This window comes from Neomonachus schauinslandi, chromosome 2 (genome assembly GCF_002201575.2).
Source record: "Neomonachus schauinslandi chromosome 2, ASM220157v2, whole genome shotgun sequence".
NCBI lineage: Eukaryota > Metazoa > Chordata > Mammalia > Carnivora > Phocidae > Neomonachus > Neomonachus schauinslandi.
Genome location: NC_058404.1, coordinates 16,180,981 through 16,200,707, shown reverse-complemented (window position 1 = coordinate 16,200,707; position 19,727 = coordinate 16,180,981). Strand labels below are relative to the sequence as shown.

Genomic DNA, 19,727 nt, shown 5'->3' with positions numbered 1-19,727 from the left:
CTCTGTCTCTCTCTCTGTCAAAAAAATAAATAAAAATCTTTAAAAAAATAAAATAAAGATAATAATAGTACCTGCCTCTTTGGGTTGATGAGAGCATTGAATGAGTGGATACACATGAAGCACAAGGGTGCCTGGTAACACAATAATAATTACAAATTATTATTGGTACTTTTTTCATTTTCATACTTTTTAATAGAAATTAGGATCATAGTATTCACACAGCTCTGGAACTGGCTTTTCATACTCAATATTATATTATGAGCATCTTTTATGAAATAAAAAATTTGTAATATATTGTTTTGAATGACTTATACCACAATGTGACTATTCTCTTACTTACTTTGTACATTAACTTTGTCTCCATCATTTTTTTCCTATTTTAAATGAAAAAATATTTTCATTTCTATGCTGTTGATCTAAGTGTAGTACCACCAAAAAACATTCTAAAAAAATACTAAGTGTCTATTAAATATACAGTTGGATTTAGACTCTGACTTCCTTCAAAGGACTGTATACCTCAAGAATTTTGTGCTTCAGGGAGTCTTTTCAGCTAAGAACAAACTGAAGGAACAAGAGCGCACGGTAGGAGGGTTTGGGGGATGCTCTGAAGCACAAACTATGCAGAGGTGAACTGGAAAAATCCCTTTCCAGCCTCTTCAGCCAACCCTAAACTGTGTACCTTGAAAGTCCAATGCTGCAGGTCACTTCCAGACAGGGAAATGAGGAAGAGATACAGAGGCAGGAGCAAGCCAGGGCCTTCTCTAGCCCGAGGAATACCTAGATAGTAAAGCCAACATGACCTCTAGAAATACAAATCCCCATGACGATTTTAACTAAAATAAACTTGGCAAGAGATGAATGGTAGATTAGATTATTACACCATTTGTCAGAGTATTATTGTGTTAGGCTAAAGGCCAACCCTGCCTGCATGCATCAAATGTAGGGATCGGGGTTCTGTTTATATTTCTATAATGAAAGATCTTCAGTTGGGATGGATCTGAGACTAGATCCTATAAAGGAGTATGAAATCAGATCTTTTCTCTGAACAAATATGAAATTCAAATGTACTTTATGCTGGGGCACAATCCCCTTGTTATTACTATGGCAAAAAGCATAGGACATTACATTACAGTGGCAAGAGCACTAAATTAATACCCAGAAAAAGTAGGCTGTAGTTGGTTCTTTGCCATCTTCTTGCTGAGTTCTAGTGAACATATCCACCTGTCTGAGATTCCGTTCAATTTAAATGATTTCTGCTCTATTAAAGGATTATTCTGCATTTCAAGAAGGATAATGCATGTGAAAGTGCTTTGAAATTATAAAACAGTTTACAAATATAGGTTCTTATTATTGTTCCAAGAGTCATGGTCTAATTTTTTTTTTACTATGTTAATTTCCTTCCCCCCAAAATAATTATGAGTTCTATTACATGTGATTAGTTTTACAACCTTTCATGCTTTCAGATCTTACTGTCCCAAGCAGATTTCTTGGTTAATAATCCACTTTCCAGGAGAAAAATGAATATTTCTCTATTAATTGATCAACAGAGGTAGATTTTGAGGTAGGTTAATACATTTAGGATTGTTTTTCCACTCAGTTGGAAGAATTAGACTAATGGGAAGAAAAATGTGTTCCATTTCTAATGTTAAGGACTTAAATCTGAAGATCCTTAGAAAACACACTTTACTTGATTTCAAGATAAATTTAAGTATATTTCAAATCAGACATAGATTTGAAAACTGAAATTCTAACATGCACTTGAAAGTACACAGGCAGCCGCAGTTTGCCTAAATTGGCAAGTGTAGAACAGATACTAGGGCTGGAAGGAGGAGAATGAGGAACAGCAAACTGGCTCAGGAAGGGTTATTGAAAACTGACATTAGCTTTGGGCATTCCTGAAAAGGTTTGTGTAATAAAATTTCTGTAACCATTTTATCACTGGCTTCCATTGTAATTTTGAGTTCATGCGGGAAATCACAGGCTTCCATGATATGAATCACATTTCCATCCATTCATTCAATCATCTAACATTTACTGAGAATCCTGTGTGTCTGCTGCCACTTAGGTGGGTACTACAGAGACAAAGGTAAAGAAATTACATTCTCTGGGCTCATGGGCCTTAATCTATTCTTGATGGAAGCCCACAATCAAATAAGAGAGGTGGCAAAAGGTTTTGCGGGGGGTGGGGGGAGGAACAACTACTGGAGAATAAAACAGCAAAAACATTCGTTGAGCCCTGAACTGTTATACCCGGGCCCTATACCAAGTACATTCTCATTCAGTCCTCACAGTGACCCCATCAGATAGCTACTGTTATTCCCATTTTATGGATCAGGAAACTGTTTTAAAGAGGGAGGCTATGCTGAGGAATTCTAATATTCTTTCTAGTCTGCTATCTTCTCTACATTTTGCTCTCCAGCCCACGTCATGGAAGAAAAGTTGCTCAATATACAGTCAACCCAGGAAATCATTTCATAAGAATTTTGAAGTTCACACATATTGAAGTATATTACAAGAATGACTCTCATCTCATCAAAGTTCTCACTGAAACCACTCACTACAAATGATAAAGGAGTCAGAGTGATTACCTCTGCTTCATGTAACTCAACAAATACATGAGTCATGTAGAATTGCTTTTTTCAGAGATCTTTAGTAATGAAAGCAATTTTTTTAAATATTCCATTACTGCCCTGAAAAACCACGATACCATTATTAATTTGCTGGCTAGCTTTTAAATAAAAACCGATGATTAAATATTTAGTACATACCTAGTTAGAAAAATATCACATTAGTAATTTGATTCAGTAGGATCTCTATTTCCACAGTTCCCTTAAAGCAAAAAGCTGAGCTCCACGTAGAGTGGCCCAGGTAACAAATATATACAAGATACTGAAATGTAGGAGATAAATTATTGCCATAAAAAATACTAGCTATACAAAATTGAAAACTACTCAGAGGCTGACTTTTTAATCCCTTCTAACGGAGGAGTAAAAAGTTAACTGTCTCAGCCTAGATCTAGATCATACAAATTATTTCTTCCATTCCTATCTAAAATAAACGTTGAAATTCAAAGACTAAAACTTCTTCTGAAAAGAAACATAGTATTAAAGATAGGCCTTCATAGCCTTCCATCTTTGAGAAGGGGGCCATGCTGGTGCATAGGTATATAAACAAATACAAATACCACATGTGGCTCTGAGTTTCCTTTGCCCCTGCTGACACCCAGAAGTGGCTATCCATTGCTTGAAAACACACCAACTCAGTTTTCAAGAATCACTTGGGGAATTTGCTCAAATGCAGATTCTAGGTCACATCCCCCAAGATCCTAATTCAGAAAGCGTAAGATGTGTCTTTGAAATAAGTACAGCATTTTTAACAAAAATTCCTAAATTACTTATGGACCCTTAGACTACACTTTAAGAAATGCTAAATGATTGTGATAATAAAAGTTATGACCCCTGAAAAAAACTAATTAGTGTTTTACTATTCAGAAGATTTTTTAAGAGTATAGCAATCATTTTACATTAATTGGAAGCAGAATCACAGAAGATTTACTCCTAACTTTGACTTTGCTCAGTTAACTGAAATGATAATTACAATATTTCATTTGTATTCTCAAAGAATTCCTTCTCCAAAGAATTTCTATTCCACAATATTATCAAACCATTAATCACTTTAAGAGACAAGAAAAATCAGTTAAGGTAATAAGAGGTAGTTTTAAAGGCAGTTCTTGAATCAAAAATTATTTGTATTCCTAGAACGGTCTACACTGATGAATGAAACCATTCTTGGAAATTTAACTTGGCTAAAACATACTCTTCTAAAGAAAAACAACTCTACTACCTAACTTCTATTGCATTTATTTGGCAAAATCGCCCAAGTATAATTCCAAGCAAATGCCATGAAGGACACTGGTATTGCCAGAACTGGGCTTGGGCAAAACAGTCAAGAGACAACAACCCCACTCTCCCCACCTTTAGTCTCTCCCATTGTCTCTGATTTCATAATGTATAATGCAAGCTTTCTCCTCAGACAACATTTTACCAGAGAGCTTCTGAAGGCAACTCCTTCAGTCACAAGAGAAATAGGAAGATGAACAACGTGGACCATCAGGGCATATCACATCCACAACACAGTGTCTTGGCTCCTCAGCTCCAGGACCCTCCTCACCACTCCCCCTTTCTTGTGGCCACACCCAAGGTTGTGGCATGACCATCAGGAGACTGACAATCTCTTTGACCCTCCCCCTTTCTCTACGCTCCCTCCTGGCCTCTGTTCCTTCCTTGGCTTAGCTGACACCTGAGCAACTCTCATCAAGGATTCCTGCACCCTGGCCTGTTCCACAGCCTGGCTCCTTCTTGGCTCCACTGCAGGAACTGAGTGGTCCTCCTACAAAAATATCACAACCGTGCCAGTGGGGGTCACCACATTCTCCTGGCTTCCAACCCACATCTTGCCCTTAACTCTAAAACAATATGCCGGCTTATTTTTGCTAGGCTTCCTCTCCCCTGTGTGGCAGTAGAGCATAAAAACTGAGAGGCTGGCTCCAGTGTCAGAAAAAGCCTGGATCCCTGGTTCAAAACCTGACCTTTGGCAAGTCACCTAACCTCTTTAAAATGGTTTCCTGACCCATAAAATGGGGATAACAGTAACTATCTCATGCGGTCACTGGGAGGACTGAATGAGAATGTACTCGGTATATGGCCCGGGTACAACAGTTAAGGGCTCAACGAATGTTTTTGCTGTTATTTTCTCCAATAGGTTGATTTTTTTCTCCCCAAACCTTTTTACCACCGCTTTTAAGATTATCCTTTACATCTGTCATCCTCTTAACCATCAGCCATTAATTTTACTTCCTACTTACCAAGAAAGTAGGGGTCAGCTTGAAACATCTGAATTCCCTGTCAACCTCCTATGAGGTTCTCTCTATGCTCTCCCCTTTGTTCCTCCTTCCCACTAGTCTCAAGCCTAAACCCTCCACCGGTGCTCTGGTCCCGTCTGCCTGGACACTGGCCCTATCAATCATCCTCTAGCTCGGAGACGTTCAGGCCCTTCCTCTCTACTTTTCAAGATTCCCCTTTAACCCAGAAATGTGTTTACATCTCTCCACTCAACAAAAAGTTCCCCAAACACACACACACTATCCTATAAATGTTGCCTTCTCTTCTTTCCTCCTCAGCCAAGCTTCTAGAAAGCACTGTCCAAATACTGTCTCTCCTTCCTTACCTCCTGCTCACTCTTTACCCACAAGAATATCATTTCTGCCCCCACATCCGCCTTTGCCTCCCCAAACACCACTGGCACAAGTCTCCAAAGACCTCCCAGTTGTCAAAGCCAGTGGACACCACTTGGTCCTCCTTCTGGACCTCTCTGCTACACCTGACGCTACTTGCCATTAATTCCCTGCTTTTCTGGGCTTTTCTCTCCTGCTCACTGTCGTGGAATGTTTCCTCTCACACCTCCGTGAGCGGCTTCTCCTCCGCCCACCCTCTGGTTCCCTGATTTCAACCATTACAGGCTACCCTCACCCACCTTGTAGTTTTAGGTCCCACCCACCTGTATCCTGACTTGCTTCATCTTGGCCTCTCCCTAAAATTGCAGACCTGCATACCCAACTCAGGCTGAACATATCCACGGGCCTCTCAAAATCTACATGGCAAAAGCCCATTACCCTCCACCATTCCAAAGCTGCACAAATGGCACCTGAAGCCATTCATCCACCCATGCCAGACCCTGGAATTAACCTAGACTTTTCCCTCTCCTCACGGCAATAAATGTTTACTGGGCAGAACCAAAGGGCAGGTAAACCTGACTGAGTGGAAGGGCAACTGAAATGGACCTTTAACAACAAGCAGAAGTGACCATGCAGAAATGGGGGCAGTGGCCTCCCCAGGGGCATGTGGGCACTCACACATCCACCACACAAAGGTAAATTCAGGAACAGAAGGTAGCTTTAAGAATGAGTGGAAGTGTGGAAGACAGGCTAAAAAGAGAGGTTGGCCCTAGTCACGAAGACCTGTGAGGTGAAGTGAAATGCTCATTGTTTTAACTCTATTACTTCTTTGCTTCCTAAAGGATCCACTTGGGTCACTCACAGAAGTCCCATCCCCCTTGCCAACAATTCGTTAGGAATGGAAACCTGCCCAAACCCAGACGATAAGATGTGAAGGGAACATTGCCAGAGGCATTTCCAATAACTTTTTCCTTGCTCTAAAAAGGGCCTTTCTGGGGCGCCTGGGTGGCTCAGTTGGTTAAGCGACTGCCTTCGGCTCAGGTCATGATCCTGGAGTCCCGGGATCGAGTCCCGCATCGGGCTCCCTGCTCGGCAGGGAGTCTGCTTCTCCCTCTGACCCTCCCCCCTCTCATGCTCTCTCTCTCTCATTCTCGCTCTCAAATAAATAAATAAAATCTTTAAAAAAAATAAAAATAAAAATAAAAAAAAAATAAAATAAAATAAAAAGGGCCTTTCTTCCTCTGAGTATCATCCTGTGTGGCTGTGGCACCTGAGCCTGCTACAGTCATCTGGCCATGAGTCTGAGAGTTAATCCCCCTCAGGGGAGGACAGAAAAATACAAAGAAATGGTGCTGGAGGTTTGACAGTCCCCACAAGGGGACTGGGCCTGTCCTACCTCCAGATTTTATATGATTTCTTAATACATCTTCTTTATTGTTTAAAAAAAAAAAGAGTGGGATATAGGGATCGGTCACATGTAGAAAACAAGGATTAAGTACAGTTTAACAGATTCCTTTACGACAGGATTTCTCAGAATGTTAACACAATAATGCACATTATAAAGCTTCAAGAATGGGGTGCCTGGGTGGCTCAGTTGCTTAAGCATTTGCCTTCAGCTCAGGTCATGATCTCAGGGTCCTGAGACTGAGCCCTGTGTCAGACTCCCTGCTCGGTGGGGAGTCCGCTTCTCCCTCTCCCTCTGCCTCCACCAACCCCCCCAGCTTGTGCGTTCATGCTCACACTCTCTCTCTCTCTCTCTCACATTCTATCACTCTGTCTCAAATAAGTAAATAAAATCTTTTTTAATAAATAAATAAAGCTTCAAGAACTTAGTTTTTCAAATTTTGTGACCAAACAAGCCTCTCATCCTGCCTCTTGTTTTTGCAGTGTACCTAAAAGCATCTCTCAGAATTAAGTATTTATGGATCATAGTTTAGAAAAGTGGCTTTTACCAGAGCAGATGAGAAGACTGTATGACTATTAAGATATAGTAAAGTGATGAGAGTAATACAGACACAGGAATGTGCTACGGGAATCCAGAAGAATCACTGCCCTTCCAGGAGGTTCTCACTCAGCATGGCAGATGGGTTTCACATTATGTGCCTACTCGAGTAAATATTTAGTGGTTGCCTGGAATACTATGTTGAAAGGGATTCTGAGACCTCATCCAGAACCAGCAGAAAAACAAACAAACAAAAAAATGGCCTTACTTGATTAGCAATGATCATCATGAGCACAGAAGGGGCAGTTGGGACATCGTGCTATTCATCCTGAGACCTCTAAAGTGACACTAATTCCTAAACAGATACTAGAACCATCTCAAAGAATTTCAAGTTTTTTTAAACCTGAACTAGGTGACACTAGTCTTTAATAATTAAAAGGGTAATATAGTGGTTAAGTGTATAGACTCCAGAGTAAGAGATACCTGGGTTTAATTCTTAGTTCCTCCACTTGCTACATGGCATGGATACTTTATTCAGCTGCTCTAAACCTCAGCTTTTCCATCTGTAAAATGAACGAAAAGTCCTACCTCACATGGCAGGTATAAAAACTAAATTAGGTAATACATACATCCACCTGCATACAGTAAGTGCAATTAATGTTAAGTTTAGCTACAACAATTACTAAGGCATTCACTCTCTAACATTCACCATTGGGATTCCTGTAGTGCACATATGTGTCCGCTATATTCACAACCATGGATTGGAGTGCAATGAATTCAATGGAGACCACAGAAACTCTTTCCCTGAACCCGTGAACAATGTCACTGTACGCTATGATAAGCAAGTGGCAAAGATGATTACAGAGCACTATTCAAAATAAGTGTTACTTGCCTTTAAGAAGACATACAGAGTATATAAATCTAACAAACTGAGTGAATTCTCTGCAAAAGACCAACCTCACACATATTTTTCCAAATTTCTCCATAGAGAAAGCCAAGAAACAATGACCTAACCAATAGCAATGAGCCTCCCTAACACCTAGAATGAGTTTTTTGGTTTTATTTTTTCCCCTTTGGCCACAGAACTTTCGGTGCTAAAACCAAGACAGTTCTAAGCAAATCAGGTCCATTGGTCACCCTACAAACAAATAAAGCAAATGAAGTCCCAACAGCTAGATCTGGGTCTGGCTGTGCTGCTCAGAGCTGAGGCAGAATGGGTTCTTCAAATTCCATTTACCACTAAAAGAAATCATGGCTCTTTTTGAAGAAATGGCTAATTCCAGGTGTGAGAGCAGAAAATGCTCAAGATGAACCTGAAATATTCTGTTATACCAGATAGCAAGAAAACTCTCAAAAGCCAATCAGGGTCATATCAAAAGGTAGGGTCATATTGAAAGGTCTCAGGAGCCAACTTCAAAAGGCTCCCACTAGCCGAAGATGGGATTATATAAGCTTCCAAAAAGATAATTACAACTGATTGAAACCCATCTACTGTGTTCAAATCCATAAGTTCATAATTTTTTTTCAAAACACAAAACAACTGATCACCTTCAGAGGATGATGGGGAATTAACTCATTATTTTAGAAATAATGGGGGGGGAACCTCGCATTTACCCTGCTTTTCTGTGTGAACTATACTACTGTGGAACCAAACAGATGAGAGAAACATGTCTCTTTTTAAAAAGTATTCAAACCAATACATGAAAATGAAAGTATGAAATGAAAATGAAAATGATCTCCTTCTTGGAAGCCTCATCCACATATTTCTTTCCCTTTTTTTTTCCCCCATCCACATATTTCTCATAATGGGTCACCAGGGCTTTGGAGAAGGGCTGGGGGACTGTGTAAATCTGGGCCACGTGACCACCACCCTTCACTCGGACTCAGATGTCCACCCCAGGAAATCACTCCTTGCCCAGAAACAGAACAGGTTCCAGTAGCTTGTATTGCAGACAGACCTCACGACAGAATTAAAACATTACCATTTTGTCACCCCCAATAAGTTAGTGGATCTAGGTATCAAGCATCAACAGCTACTCATGCAACAAAAAGACGATGTTATGTGCCTCCTGATGAAAGGTCACACCACCATCTATAGTCTGCCAAAGGGATTGAACACAAGTTTGATCAAGCCTCTGGATCCAGCTGCTAATATGCAGGACATACAAAGGAGGGGAACATGCTGAACTGCATCATTCACACACAATCAGCAAAACCCAATCTACAGGATACTCCACAGGACAGATGCTCCAGGTTCTTCACAGATAAACTGTAAAGGAAAGAAAACATAGACGGGAAACTAATACATTTTTTTTAAATGGGCAGGAAAAAACTACAATGTTCGCTGATGCACATTTGAGTGATAAAACTATAATGGCATGCAAGGAAGTGATTATTATAAAGTCAAGACAGTTACTTAGGTGTAAGAGAAGGGGCTGACATGCGGTGGAGATACAGAGGGGACTTCTGGGGTTTTTGAAAATTACAAGGGTATTCTCTTTATGATCATTCATCCAACTATACATTTATTTTGTGTGATTTTCTGAATCTGCATTTTTTATTTTACAATAAAAAGCTCTTTTCAAAAGTGATACTATAAAATCTACCATTTAACACCTTCTATATTCAAAGCACTTTTACGAATGCTAGAATTTGTATTTTCAAATACTATAACATTGTTCCCAACAACCCTTGAAATTACTTATTATCTCCATTTTTCAGACAGGAAAACTGAGGTCTAGAAATCTTAAGCAGGTTGCCCATAGTCACAGTTATTTGGGCCCATAACCACAGTTACCATGGTTGAGAGAGCCATGATTCAAATTCAGACGACAAGTTCCAAAACCATTATCTTATTGCCAATGCTCTGTTGATTCCCAGTTATTCAGTCAAGAAAGATTTATCACTTACCTACTAAATCATGCTAAAGTTAAAGATACAGGGGAGTTTCTGCCTTCGTGGAGATCAAGAAAGACAAGGAATCATCCAAGGGGGTCTAAATTACAGTTGTGATAGATACAGAATAAAGAAAAGGTATGTGGCGCCATGAGAATACACACAGCAGATAGGGAGACCATCTCTGCAGAAGCAATGGCTGAGGTCTGGGGGAAAGAAGTTAACTAGGTAAGAGGGCAATGGGCTGCTCCAAGCAGGGGAAGCTATATACAAAGTCGCCAGTGAAGGAGGGAGCATGACCCTTTGAGGACTGAGGATGGAATGTGAGGATGAAGGTAGTGAAGACAGATGAGGCTAAAGAGCTGGGAAGAACAGGAAGCTACTGGTGGATTTTAATTAAACATGTTGCTGAAGATGGGTTGATTAGGTTTGTATTTTTAAAATGCCAACAAGGAGACAGAGAGACCAGTTGAGAGGCTACTGCGGTCATCTAGGTGGGACATGATGGCAGTTGTGATGAAGCAGGGGAGATGGAAAGAAGTAGATGGGTGCAAGATACTCAAGAAATAAGCAGCAGGACTTGATGATGGATGGCATAAGGAGAGTGAAGAGAAGGAGATGTCCAGGGAACTCAAAGGTTTCTGGCTGTGGGACCTGACATTAGGAGGTGCTAGTCATGGACATAAAAGACAACAGAAGAGGGATGGGGACACTTGGACTAGCTGAGTTTCAGGCACCGCTGTTAATGCCAAGTCAAGCAGTTGAATAAATGAGACTGAGGGCCAAAAAGAAGAATAAATCTCTAATCCTGAGTGTAGAGATGGTTATTACAGGGGGCTCAAGGGTGAGACTGCCTAAGATAATAAAAAAGAAACACCAAGAACAACCATAATTCAAATCTGGAAAACAAAGCAACTTCCTGAGTTTATCTAGAGATTGTAATCTCAGAAAGGTTTAGGGAAATGGAAAAAAATCAGAAGGAAAAAGAGATTAATTGCCTCAGAAAAAACCACAGTGAAATTTCTGGAATAGTTAAAATATTAATTTCATATCTAACAAACTGGCAAAGCCTGCATGCAGCCCTCAGGTGGATATTTGTAAAAGCTGATTTACAGAGGGTAAAGAGGCCTTTTGGGAAGTGGCTTGTACGTATGGGTTCAAGGTTGGAGACAGAGAAAGCTCTAGCTTGACTCCAAGGGCTGCTCCTGGCCAGGTGAACAAAAGGAAAGGGGTTCTCTTCACAAGAAATGCAAACAGGAGCATCAGCTCCTCAGCTTCTTTGATAAGGGTGAAAAAAATTTTTTTAAAGCATATCCGAAAGAGGGCTACACTCTCAGCTACTATAAACTACAAAAAAAACAGAAACAAAGTATACCTGGATATCCAGCTTCAGGGGGTTGAGACACTAGTAGCCCAACAAGAGATGGGCTTTTTCACAGACTGCCAGCAGCGATGGCAGAAAAGCCATGCTCAAATGCTTTGTAGGCACCAGGAACGGAACACCATAAATAAACTTATTCACAATTACAGAAGACACTGCCTATGGACTCTCAGAAATACTGGGAAGGGCGGTTAAAGGCACTGCAGACCAAGGTTCTGCCCGAGTAGACAGGAGCAAATGCCTATAAAATTTTAGTTACTACCATGAGTAGTAATGTCACTCATACATTCAGGTGGTTGAGAACTACAGAAATGCAGGTTACTTTAGAAATAAGTATTTGTAAAAACTTCCTTAATTTTCCAGGAGTAGTATTCTACACTAAAACTGAAAGCTTATTAAATAGACCTTAGTGGCCTAAACAAGTTCATGTTTTTTATCCTAAAAATGTACAATTCGTTCTTTCTCCTCCTCAGCCTCAGAGACATTTTATCTGGAGTTCCCGTATACATTTTTCTTCACATCCAGCTCCGGGCTATTCAGACATGGAAACCCCAGGCTGGTTGACAAATGTACCGGACTGGTCAGTGCCTGTAGTAACTGACCAGCACAGGTCAGCCCCAGGGACAGAGCAGGCATATCTCACACTCCTAAGTATATTCTCCCAAAGCAGGACCGGAGCTGGGAAACCCATCAAAATACAACCTAAACGCACTGGACTTTCTGGAAACCTCCACTGTGTTTGGAGAAACTATATAAGCATACTCCCCAGGACTAACACTGGACACAGAAATGAGTAATGGACACAGGCCCTGACCCTGGGCTCAGGGTACCCAGGAGAGTCCTTGAGAAGAGCTGCGTATCATCCCTACTGTTCCCCCCCATCCACCCAACCCTAGTTTGGAAAGGGACCTAACAGTGAAGGGTGAAAAAATAAATTCCAAGTTTGCAATATTTTTCTTTCGACAGCAAAGGTGCAATTTGTTTTAAAACCACAAGTTTGTATGCCATCGTTTTAATACTTAAAGCCTGAGCCTTCAGCACCAAACTTGCTGAATCACCATTTTAGTACAATTGTGTGCACCATTCTGACTACAAGAACACATTTTCAGGAATCTGGGGGTACTCCCTACCTCAAAATAAGGTTGGGAAATGAAACCTAAGATATTTTCAAGAAGGCAACATTCAATTACAAAGGTGACATCAAAAACAAAACAAAAACAAAAACAGCTTGAGATTCAAGAGAGAAATAAACCTCCCAGAAGTGACCAAAATTTGGGCTCCAAATAGAATGAACATTCAAGCTTGGAAACTGTGGTCTTCATTTTGTGAACAGGAGGACCCTTTGTTTTGGGGCTGAATTTATTGTTTTAAAGAGAATGTTGGAACACTCTGGAGAAGATAATTAAACCCAACTGTAATGATAATATTTTACATCAAAGAAAAATCTCACTCACAAATTCTCTTGTCTCCATTCACACAGCTTCATTAACTCTCACTTTTTATCACTGCACTTAACATAGTATTTCTCCTCCTGAGTCAGTAGCTGCCAAGCCTACAGACTAAAATCCAGTTCTGTTCTCTTGACTGAAGACTTCCACAACGTGGCCCAAACTACCTTTCCAATCCTAGTTCTTGGGCTTCATCTCATGTACTCAGTGGCAACTCAAATCCTAAATGGTACATGTATTGTCAGCAGTTTGCTTGGTTTATTTTTTGTATAAATTATAAAAATAAATATTGCTTCGTTTAGAGAGTTCTGCTAAATTCAAATCCCATTTTCTGTATTTCTTAGCATACATGTCCTGTTTTTGATAAGCATTTTTTTATGTTCCAGGTATAATCATGTATTGTATCTTCCTACTTTGAACTTACCATTCATATATAACTTCTTGTGTTTCCTAAGCTTAAGGAATAGTTTTTGTATCAAGAAATTATAAATATCAAAAACTTCTCCCTTTGAATACATATTTATATTTGCTTATATATGCATAATATATATCTGGAATAAACAACTATCAATAATAACTGTCTATAGGGAAGAGAAAATTTCACTGTATACCCTTGTATATGACTTTTAAAAAAAACATGTGAACTTATAATCTACATAAAAAAATTAAATTTAAAAATTATGAATACTGTGAATTTAAAGGAAAACAACCTTTAGACCACAAAGAGGAAGGATCCTGTGATTTAAGGGTTGTCAAAAAGCCATCTTCCTCAAGAACATTTTTCCCACTAGCCACCATGACTTAAATCCCCTGGTTAAAACGCAAACATTCTGAAGACAGTAAATTTATTATGCCATTATCCATTATCAAATTATTGAGGGTTAGTTTATCACATTAGCATAATAAAGGAAAGTCACAAAGAGGTTGTATATAATCTCCCTAATCCCGGTTTCTTTTTCCTTTTTCCCCTCAAGTAACTAAATTAAGTTTGTTTTACTCAAAGAACTTTTGTATTCGTAAAAGAACTCATTTAGGAATTCTAGAAGTCCTACCCAAGCCAACTGGCACCAGGGATTGCTGTGTGAATATTTTACTGTCTCTATAAACATCTGGCCTCTCCCATTCAGTCTTCTCTGTCAGTCCCATCTACTCAGCCTGAGAGGGCAGGGACAGGGAGATTCTTGTTCATCTTTGAATCCTCCCCAACACTAAAAACATTGCTCTGCATTTCCAGAGAGCAATTTCCCAAGCTCTTGGTAACACATATTGCAAGGCTCTGACCCTTCTCTAGGATGCTGGAATTAAAATTTTGATTAAAAATGGCAGTAGGATTGTCTTGTCTCAAACAATAATCCATTTATTCAGGCAAAACTGATCTATTGAGAGCCTACTATGTGCCGGGCACAGGCACTCAGCAACTAACTAGGCAAAAAGTGATCTAATAAGATCATAATAGCAGATATGTAGCAGATATTCGGTAAATTCCTATTAATTAGATTTGATCAACCACGTGAACTCTTCTATCTGCTTGAACTTTGGAAAGTCTCTCATTAATGTTTTCTTCATATAGCAGTGGACTTTGGTTTCCCATATGCTACTAAGGGGACTTTCTTTTATCAGCCTTCTGATCATCATGAATTCATTGCTTATTTTTGAATTTATGGGCCATAAATGAAGAAACATCTAGTAAGTAACAATGTGAAAGAGAAAATCCATAGACTATGAGAATAATTGTAAAAATCATTCTCCTTTTTTCCATTATATGAAGATGCGCTTTGTATGGCAGGTCCAGTAAAGAAAATATGTTTTCTAAACTACTGATTCACTTTTGCCATTTTTCTTTCTGTTGCCTTGGTTAGATGATGTGCTAGGGTCAAGTAACTGTGGCCAGTGAAGCTGAGGCTCTTGGGCCAGACAAGTTAACTGGCCTGGCATAAGACAACTCTCACCCCAGGAGCAGGGCAGCCCCAGGGCATCATAGCTCCAGTCCACTGGCCTGTAACAAAGTCCAAGTTTTTCTAAAGTGGGGCCCAGATATCACCTGTAAGACTTTCCTGACCTTACAAAAAAGCTTCCTTAGTACCTGTATATACTGCTACATATTATTTCTACTTGAGTTGAAAATTATTTTTACTATTTTAATCAATAGTAATTCCTGCCCCCCCCCCAAAAATCAAAATTCATGCACATATGGGAGATTCCCAATAAATACTAATACTGGATTAATGGGAGGGGGAAAGCATGAGAGAACAATTTTCTTTATCATCATCTGCAAACACTGCTTGAGTTCTTTCTAAGTGCAAGATATAACAAAAGGTGTCAATCATGGGTGCTAACCACATGGAGTTTACAGCCAATAAGTACACTGTGAAGCATGCAGAAGCATTTTAAACACTCCTAGACACAAAAACCCCTCGTCACTTTTAGTTTGGGCTTCTTTGAGGTTGTTTACTTTTAACGGTGTATGCATTTTTTTTTTCTCTATAGAAGGAGACCAAGAAGAAAAAAAAGAGGAAGGAAGAATGGACAGCTAGAAGGATAGATCCCAGCCTCTGACCTGTCTGGCTGATACTAGAAGAATCCAAAATGTGTAAGAACAAATGAGGATTCTTTTCTTCATGCTGAATCAAAATTTCTGTAGTGAAGTAGTCACTGTATCTTAAGAGGCACCATTTGGTTCACTACTAAACAGCCTCCCCCTCCACATATGTTAAATGACCTGTGTGGTCCAGCGCCTACCCCCACAGAACTGACATGTTTTATACTACACCACATGCTTATGCTTCCATTCATAAAGAACAGAACATTAAAAAAAAATACCTAAATACAAATTAGAAATATAGCACAACTAGAGGAAGGGGTAAAATAAATAAACAATACAGCACAACTAAAGGCTTGAGTAAATAACACCAGTCCTGTCAAAAAAATAAAATTTTATGTGAAAAATACGCATTTCAATTACAATATAGAGCTTAGAAACTACATTTTCCTAATGTCCTTATTTTCTCATTTAAGACTACTATAAGAATCCAAGTTCCAAAGAACGACCAATAATCTACTTTCCTTAAAATTATACTTCACTTCTTCTATTAACTGAAATCTTCCGGTTGTATACATTAAGGATTACATATACTGCTTCATTTTCTGTCACCTTTAAAGTACGATTTTCTCGGGGCGCCTGGGTGGCTCAGGTCATGATCCCAGGGTCCTGGGATCGAGCCCCGCATGGGCTCCCTGCTCCACCGGGAAGCCTGCTTCTCCCTCTCCCACTCCCCCTGCTTGTACTCTCTCTCTCACTGTGTCTCTCTCGTCAAATAAATAAATAAAATCTTAAAAAAAAAAAAAGTACTATTTTCTCGAATTCCTCTACTAAACCATCTTTCTGGATGCTAATCCAAGTTTTATCTACCCAGAGGTATAAATGAGCTGGGGGGTTTGGGGAAATGTTGGTAACCCACAACATAAGGCTTCTACGGCTTCAGAGGCAAAATGCAATACCCCGGGTTTTGACCCTGACTTCATCATCTAAACTTCCTGCTCTCACTTACTAGGAACTCTTAATCATTTGACTCCTATTTTTTGTCTCATAAGCATTTATCATTATCTACAAATATCTCATTTGTTTATGGCCTGATCTCCCATAAGAATATAATCTCCAGAGAGTAGGGTTCTTATGTGTCTCACTGATTCAATCCCAGCTTCCAGAATAATCCCTGGCTCATATAAAACACTCGATAAATACGTATTGACTGAATTATAATTTCTTACAATACTCTAAAGAATGGGGACATCATTTATAAATCAATAAACCAGCCTGTAAAATCGGGATCCTTATTTTCTATCATTGTAGAGAAAAATCAAGAGGAAAAATACACCTGCCCACCAACTCTTGCTAAATTAGATAGGAGAAAAAAGGACTGTTACATGAAGGCTTTTAAAAGAAATTAACATTACTAATTTTTGAGACTACTGAGGAAAACAGAAGCTCCTGTTCCTTAATATACTGAACTTTTTTTTTTTTAAGATTTTATTTATTTTTGACAGAGAGAGAGTGTACAAGCAGGGGAAGCAGCAGGCAGAGGGAGAGGGAGAAGCAGGATCCCCGCTGAACAGGAAGCCCGATGTGGGACTCAATCCCAGAACCCTGGGATCATGACCTGAGCAGAAGGCAGACGCTTAACCATCTGAGCCACCCAGGCGCCCCAATATACTGAACTCTTAATCAATTTACAGAGTGAGGATGCCTGACTCCCTTACGTACAACCCTCCAGCCATTATCTGAGGGCTGCACTCAGAAGTGACCGATTCAGGACAGGGTAATTTTGATGAAGAGAGTGATGATATTTACAAAACAGTAAGCAGATCATATTATAAGCAAATACAAAACCCAAGGGGGCAATGGTCCTTCTAACAAATATTTTTATGAAGTTGAACCACTGCCATTTCCCTTACCCTAAAGTGGTTGGGCAATTTCAGTTTAATGACAATATCATTCAGTCAAGCAGTGAGTGCCAAATTACATTGTGTATTGGTTATGATTTCAAATCCACATTTTTAAATTAAGTGAAGTTGTTTGATCGGAGGGTGAATTTGAGAAACCGTGTCAAGATGAGATCTGCAGAAGTACTGTGCTCTTGAGTGCTTAGCCATCTAAACATATGGAAGAATAAGTATGACGTAATGGACACTTAAACTTTAAATACCAGTAATTTGTGTGGACTCTACCCAGAGTGCTCAGTCTGGGCAAGGCTACTCTCTGCTGATCTGAACAGCTCTCTGCAGATCTTCAGACACTTGCTCTTGCTGTGGTCAGGCAACTCTTGGTCAGCAGGGGTGTTAAACCAGGCAGCAGTCTCAGGAGGGGAAGGGACATCTGTTTCTGCCTTGGTGAGCCTATTTCTCACAGGCAGTGGTGCAAACTGTGTAACTGTCCCTAAAGCACTAAACTTCAGAGCAGCTCGCCTTGCCTGCCAACACAAATGCCACTGTCCACCAGCTCTGTGGCAGCTAATACCCAGCTTTTGGTTGAAAGCACCGACTCTACCAAGAACCAATTCCAAATCAGTCAGTCACTCAGTCAATCTGGACTTTATTTCCCCATCGCCTAGAACAATAGTGTATTCATCTACCACTGGTTTATGGAGTATGGTTATTTCTTCACGGGCTTATTTAGAGATATTATCCTGTATCCTATTGGCTTATGAAATATTAGTTATAATTCTCTTAGTAAACCCATGTTAAATAAATCATTGGCAGAAACAAATCTCAGCCTCAGCATAATGTACCCCAAACACAACAAGCTAACAAGCTACAACAGAATCAAGTTTAACTTAGAGGGTTACCAGAGGAAGCTGGGAGGTTGATCAAGCAGCGGTTTGGCACTAAGGAAGAGGAAGAGCTCATTCCTATCTTCCCTAACCACCGCCCTGCTGTCTCACACCTCACTGGGGATACTTTTCCTTTTGTTGCAAACTGAAGTCATTTCTGACATCCCCTTTCTAAATCACAGAAACTAGCTGGGGCTGCGCTACTGATCTACGTAGTGGACGGCAGGATGGTGTGGTGAAAAGTGTACACAGCGTTGGGTGAGAGGTACTGCCAAGCCAAGTTAGCCTCTCTGAACAAGTTTCCGCATCGGTAAAAGGTCATCAAGTTACCTCCCCCAGAGAACGGTTAGAAATACAATGACCGATATAGGGGGCAGCGCGTGCGCACAGTGAGTGCTCCGTCGCCAACTGCAGAGCAACATCCAAGATTTGGAATGATTATTCAGCTATCAAGGTTGTGCCTGGGGATGGCTGTGGAGCAACTACATAGCCTAACAACGTGCATCTCGGCGAGCATCTCGCAAGCCCGGAGGAGCCCGGAGCCCGCCTCCCGCGGGAGCTGGGGGATCGCTCGCAGCTGCCGGCCGGGCCGACCAACCCCAGCCCCGTTCCTCCCGGGCAACCGGGGCGGAGAGGGCGGGCCCCGCCGCCGCCACCCGGGGCTCCGAGAGCGGGCGGCTGGCACCGGAAGCGGGGGAGGGCCGGGCCGAGGCCCCGGGCGCGCGAAGCAGTGGAGAGACCCGTACTTACCCCCCGCGCGCGGCGGGCGGCCGCGGCCAGCCGTCTCCAGGCGGCGACGAAGTCGGGCGGCGGGGCTCGCCGGCTCCGGCAGACGAGGGAGAACAGGGTCCCCAGGAGGAAGGCGGCCGCGGCGCAGCCCATGTAGAGGCTGAGCCCGAGCAGGACGGTGCACGGCCCCGCGCCTCCGACCGCCTCCCAGCAACCGGGCCCCAGGCAGGAGAGGCACACGGCGGCGAGTGCGGCCACGGCCACCGGCACTCGCCAGCTCCCGCCGCCAGGAGCCCCCGGTGCCGCCGCGTCTTCCCGGGGGTCCGGCCGCAGCTCGCCCGGGGCGCTCGGGGCACGGCGGCCGCCGGTGGCTGCGGCCGGCGCGAGGTTGAGGCCGGCGCCGCTGCTGTCGGTGGCATCGGGGTGCATGCTGCTTCTTGTGCCGCTAAGGACAAGCACATCTCCTGCCCTGCTGTCCCCCGGCGCTGCCCTGGACGGTGGCCGCTGCGCGGCGCCTCCTCCCCTCGCCGCTCCCGCCGCCGCCGCTCCTGAGGCACAGGCAGTCGGCGCTCATGCCCTCGCCGGCGGCCCACCGAGGGAGCGGCTCCAACAGACGCCGCCGAGCTCCTCTCAGCGAGCCCTCAGCGCCGCCACCCGGCGCCCGCCCCGCAGCCGTCCGGCCGGGCGCGCCCAGGTAGCCGGACCTCGTTGTGACTTAAGCTGGCGAAGCCCGCGGCGGAGCGGGGGTGGGGGCGGCCCCGAAGTGCTTCTC

General features: G+C 41.9%; 1 protein-coding gene across 4 annotated transcripts in view; it reads right to left on the bottom strand.

Annotated features, from left to right (window-relative positions):
• Positions 1–19,414, bottom strand: part of SNX25 (sorting nexin 25) — a 123,727-nt gene extending 104,313 nt beyond the window's left edge. For all 4 annotated transcript variants that reach the window (XM_044911731.1, XM_021694293.2, XM_044911739.1 and 1 more), the window contains exon 1: positions 18,977–19,414. In XM_044911731.1, the coding sequence (XP_044767666.1) occupies positions 18,977–19,384 (408 nt within the window). In that variant the 5' untranslated portion in view covers positions 19,385–19,414. The remainder of the gene's footprint in view (positions 1–18,976) is intronic.
• Between the last annotated feature and the right edge of the window lie 313 nt (positions 19,415–19,727).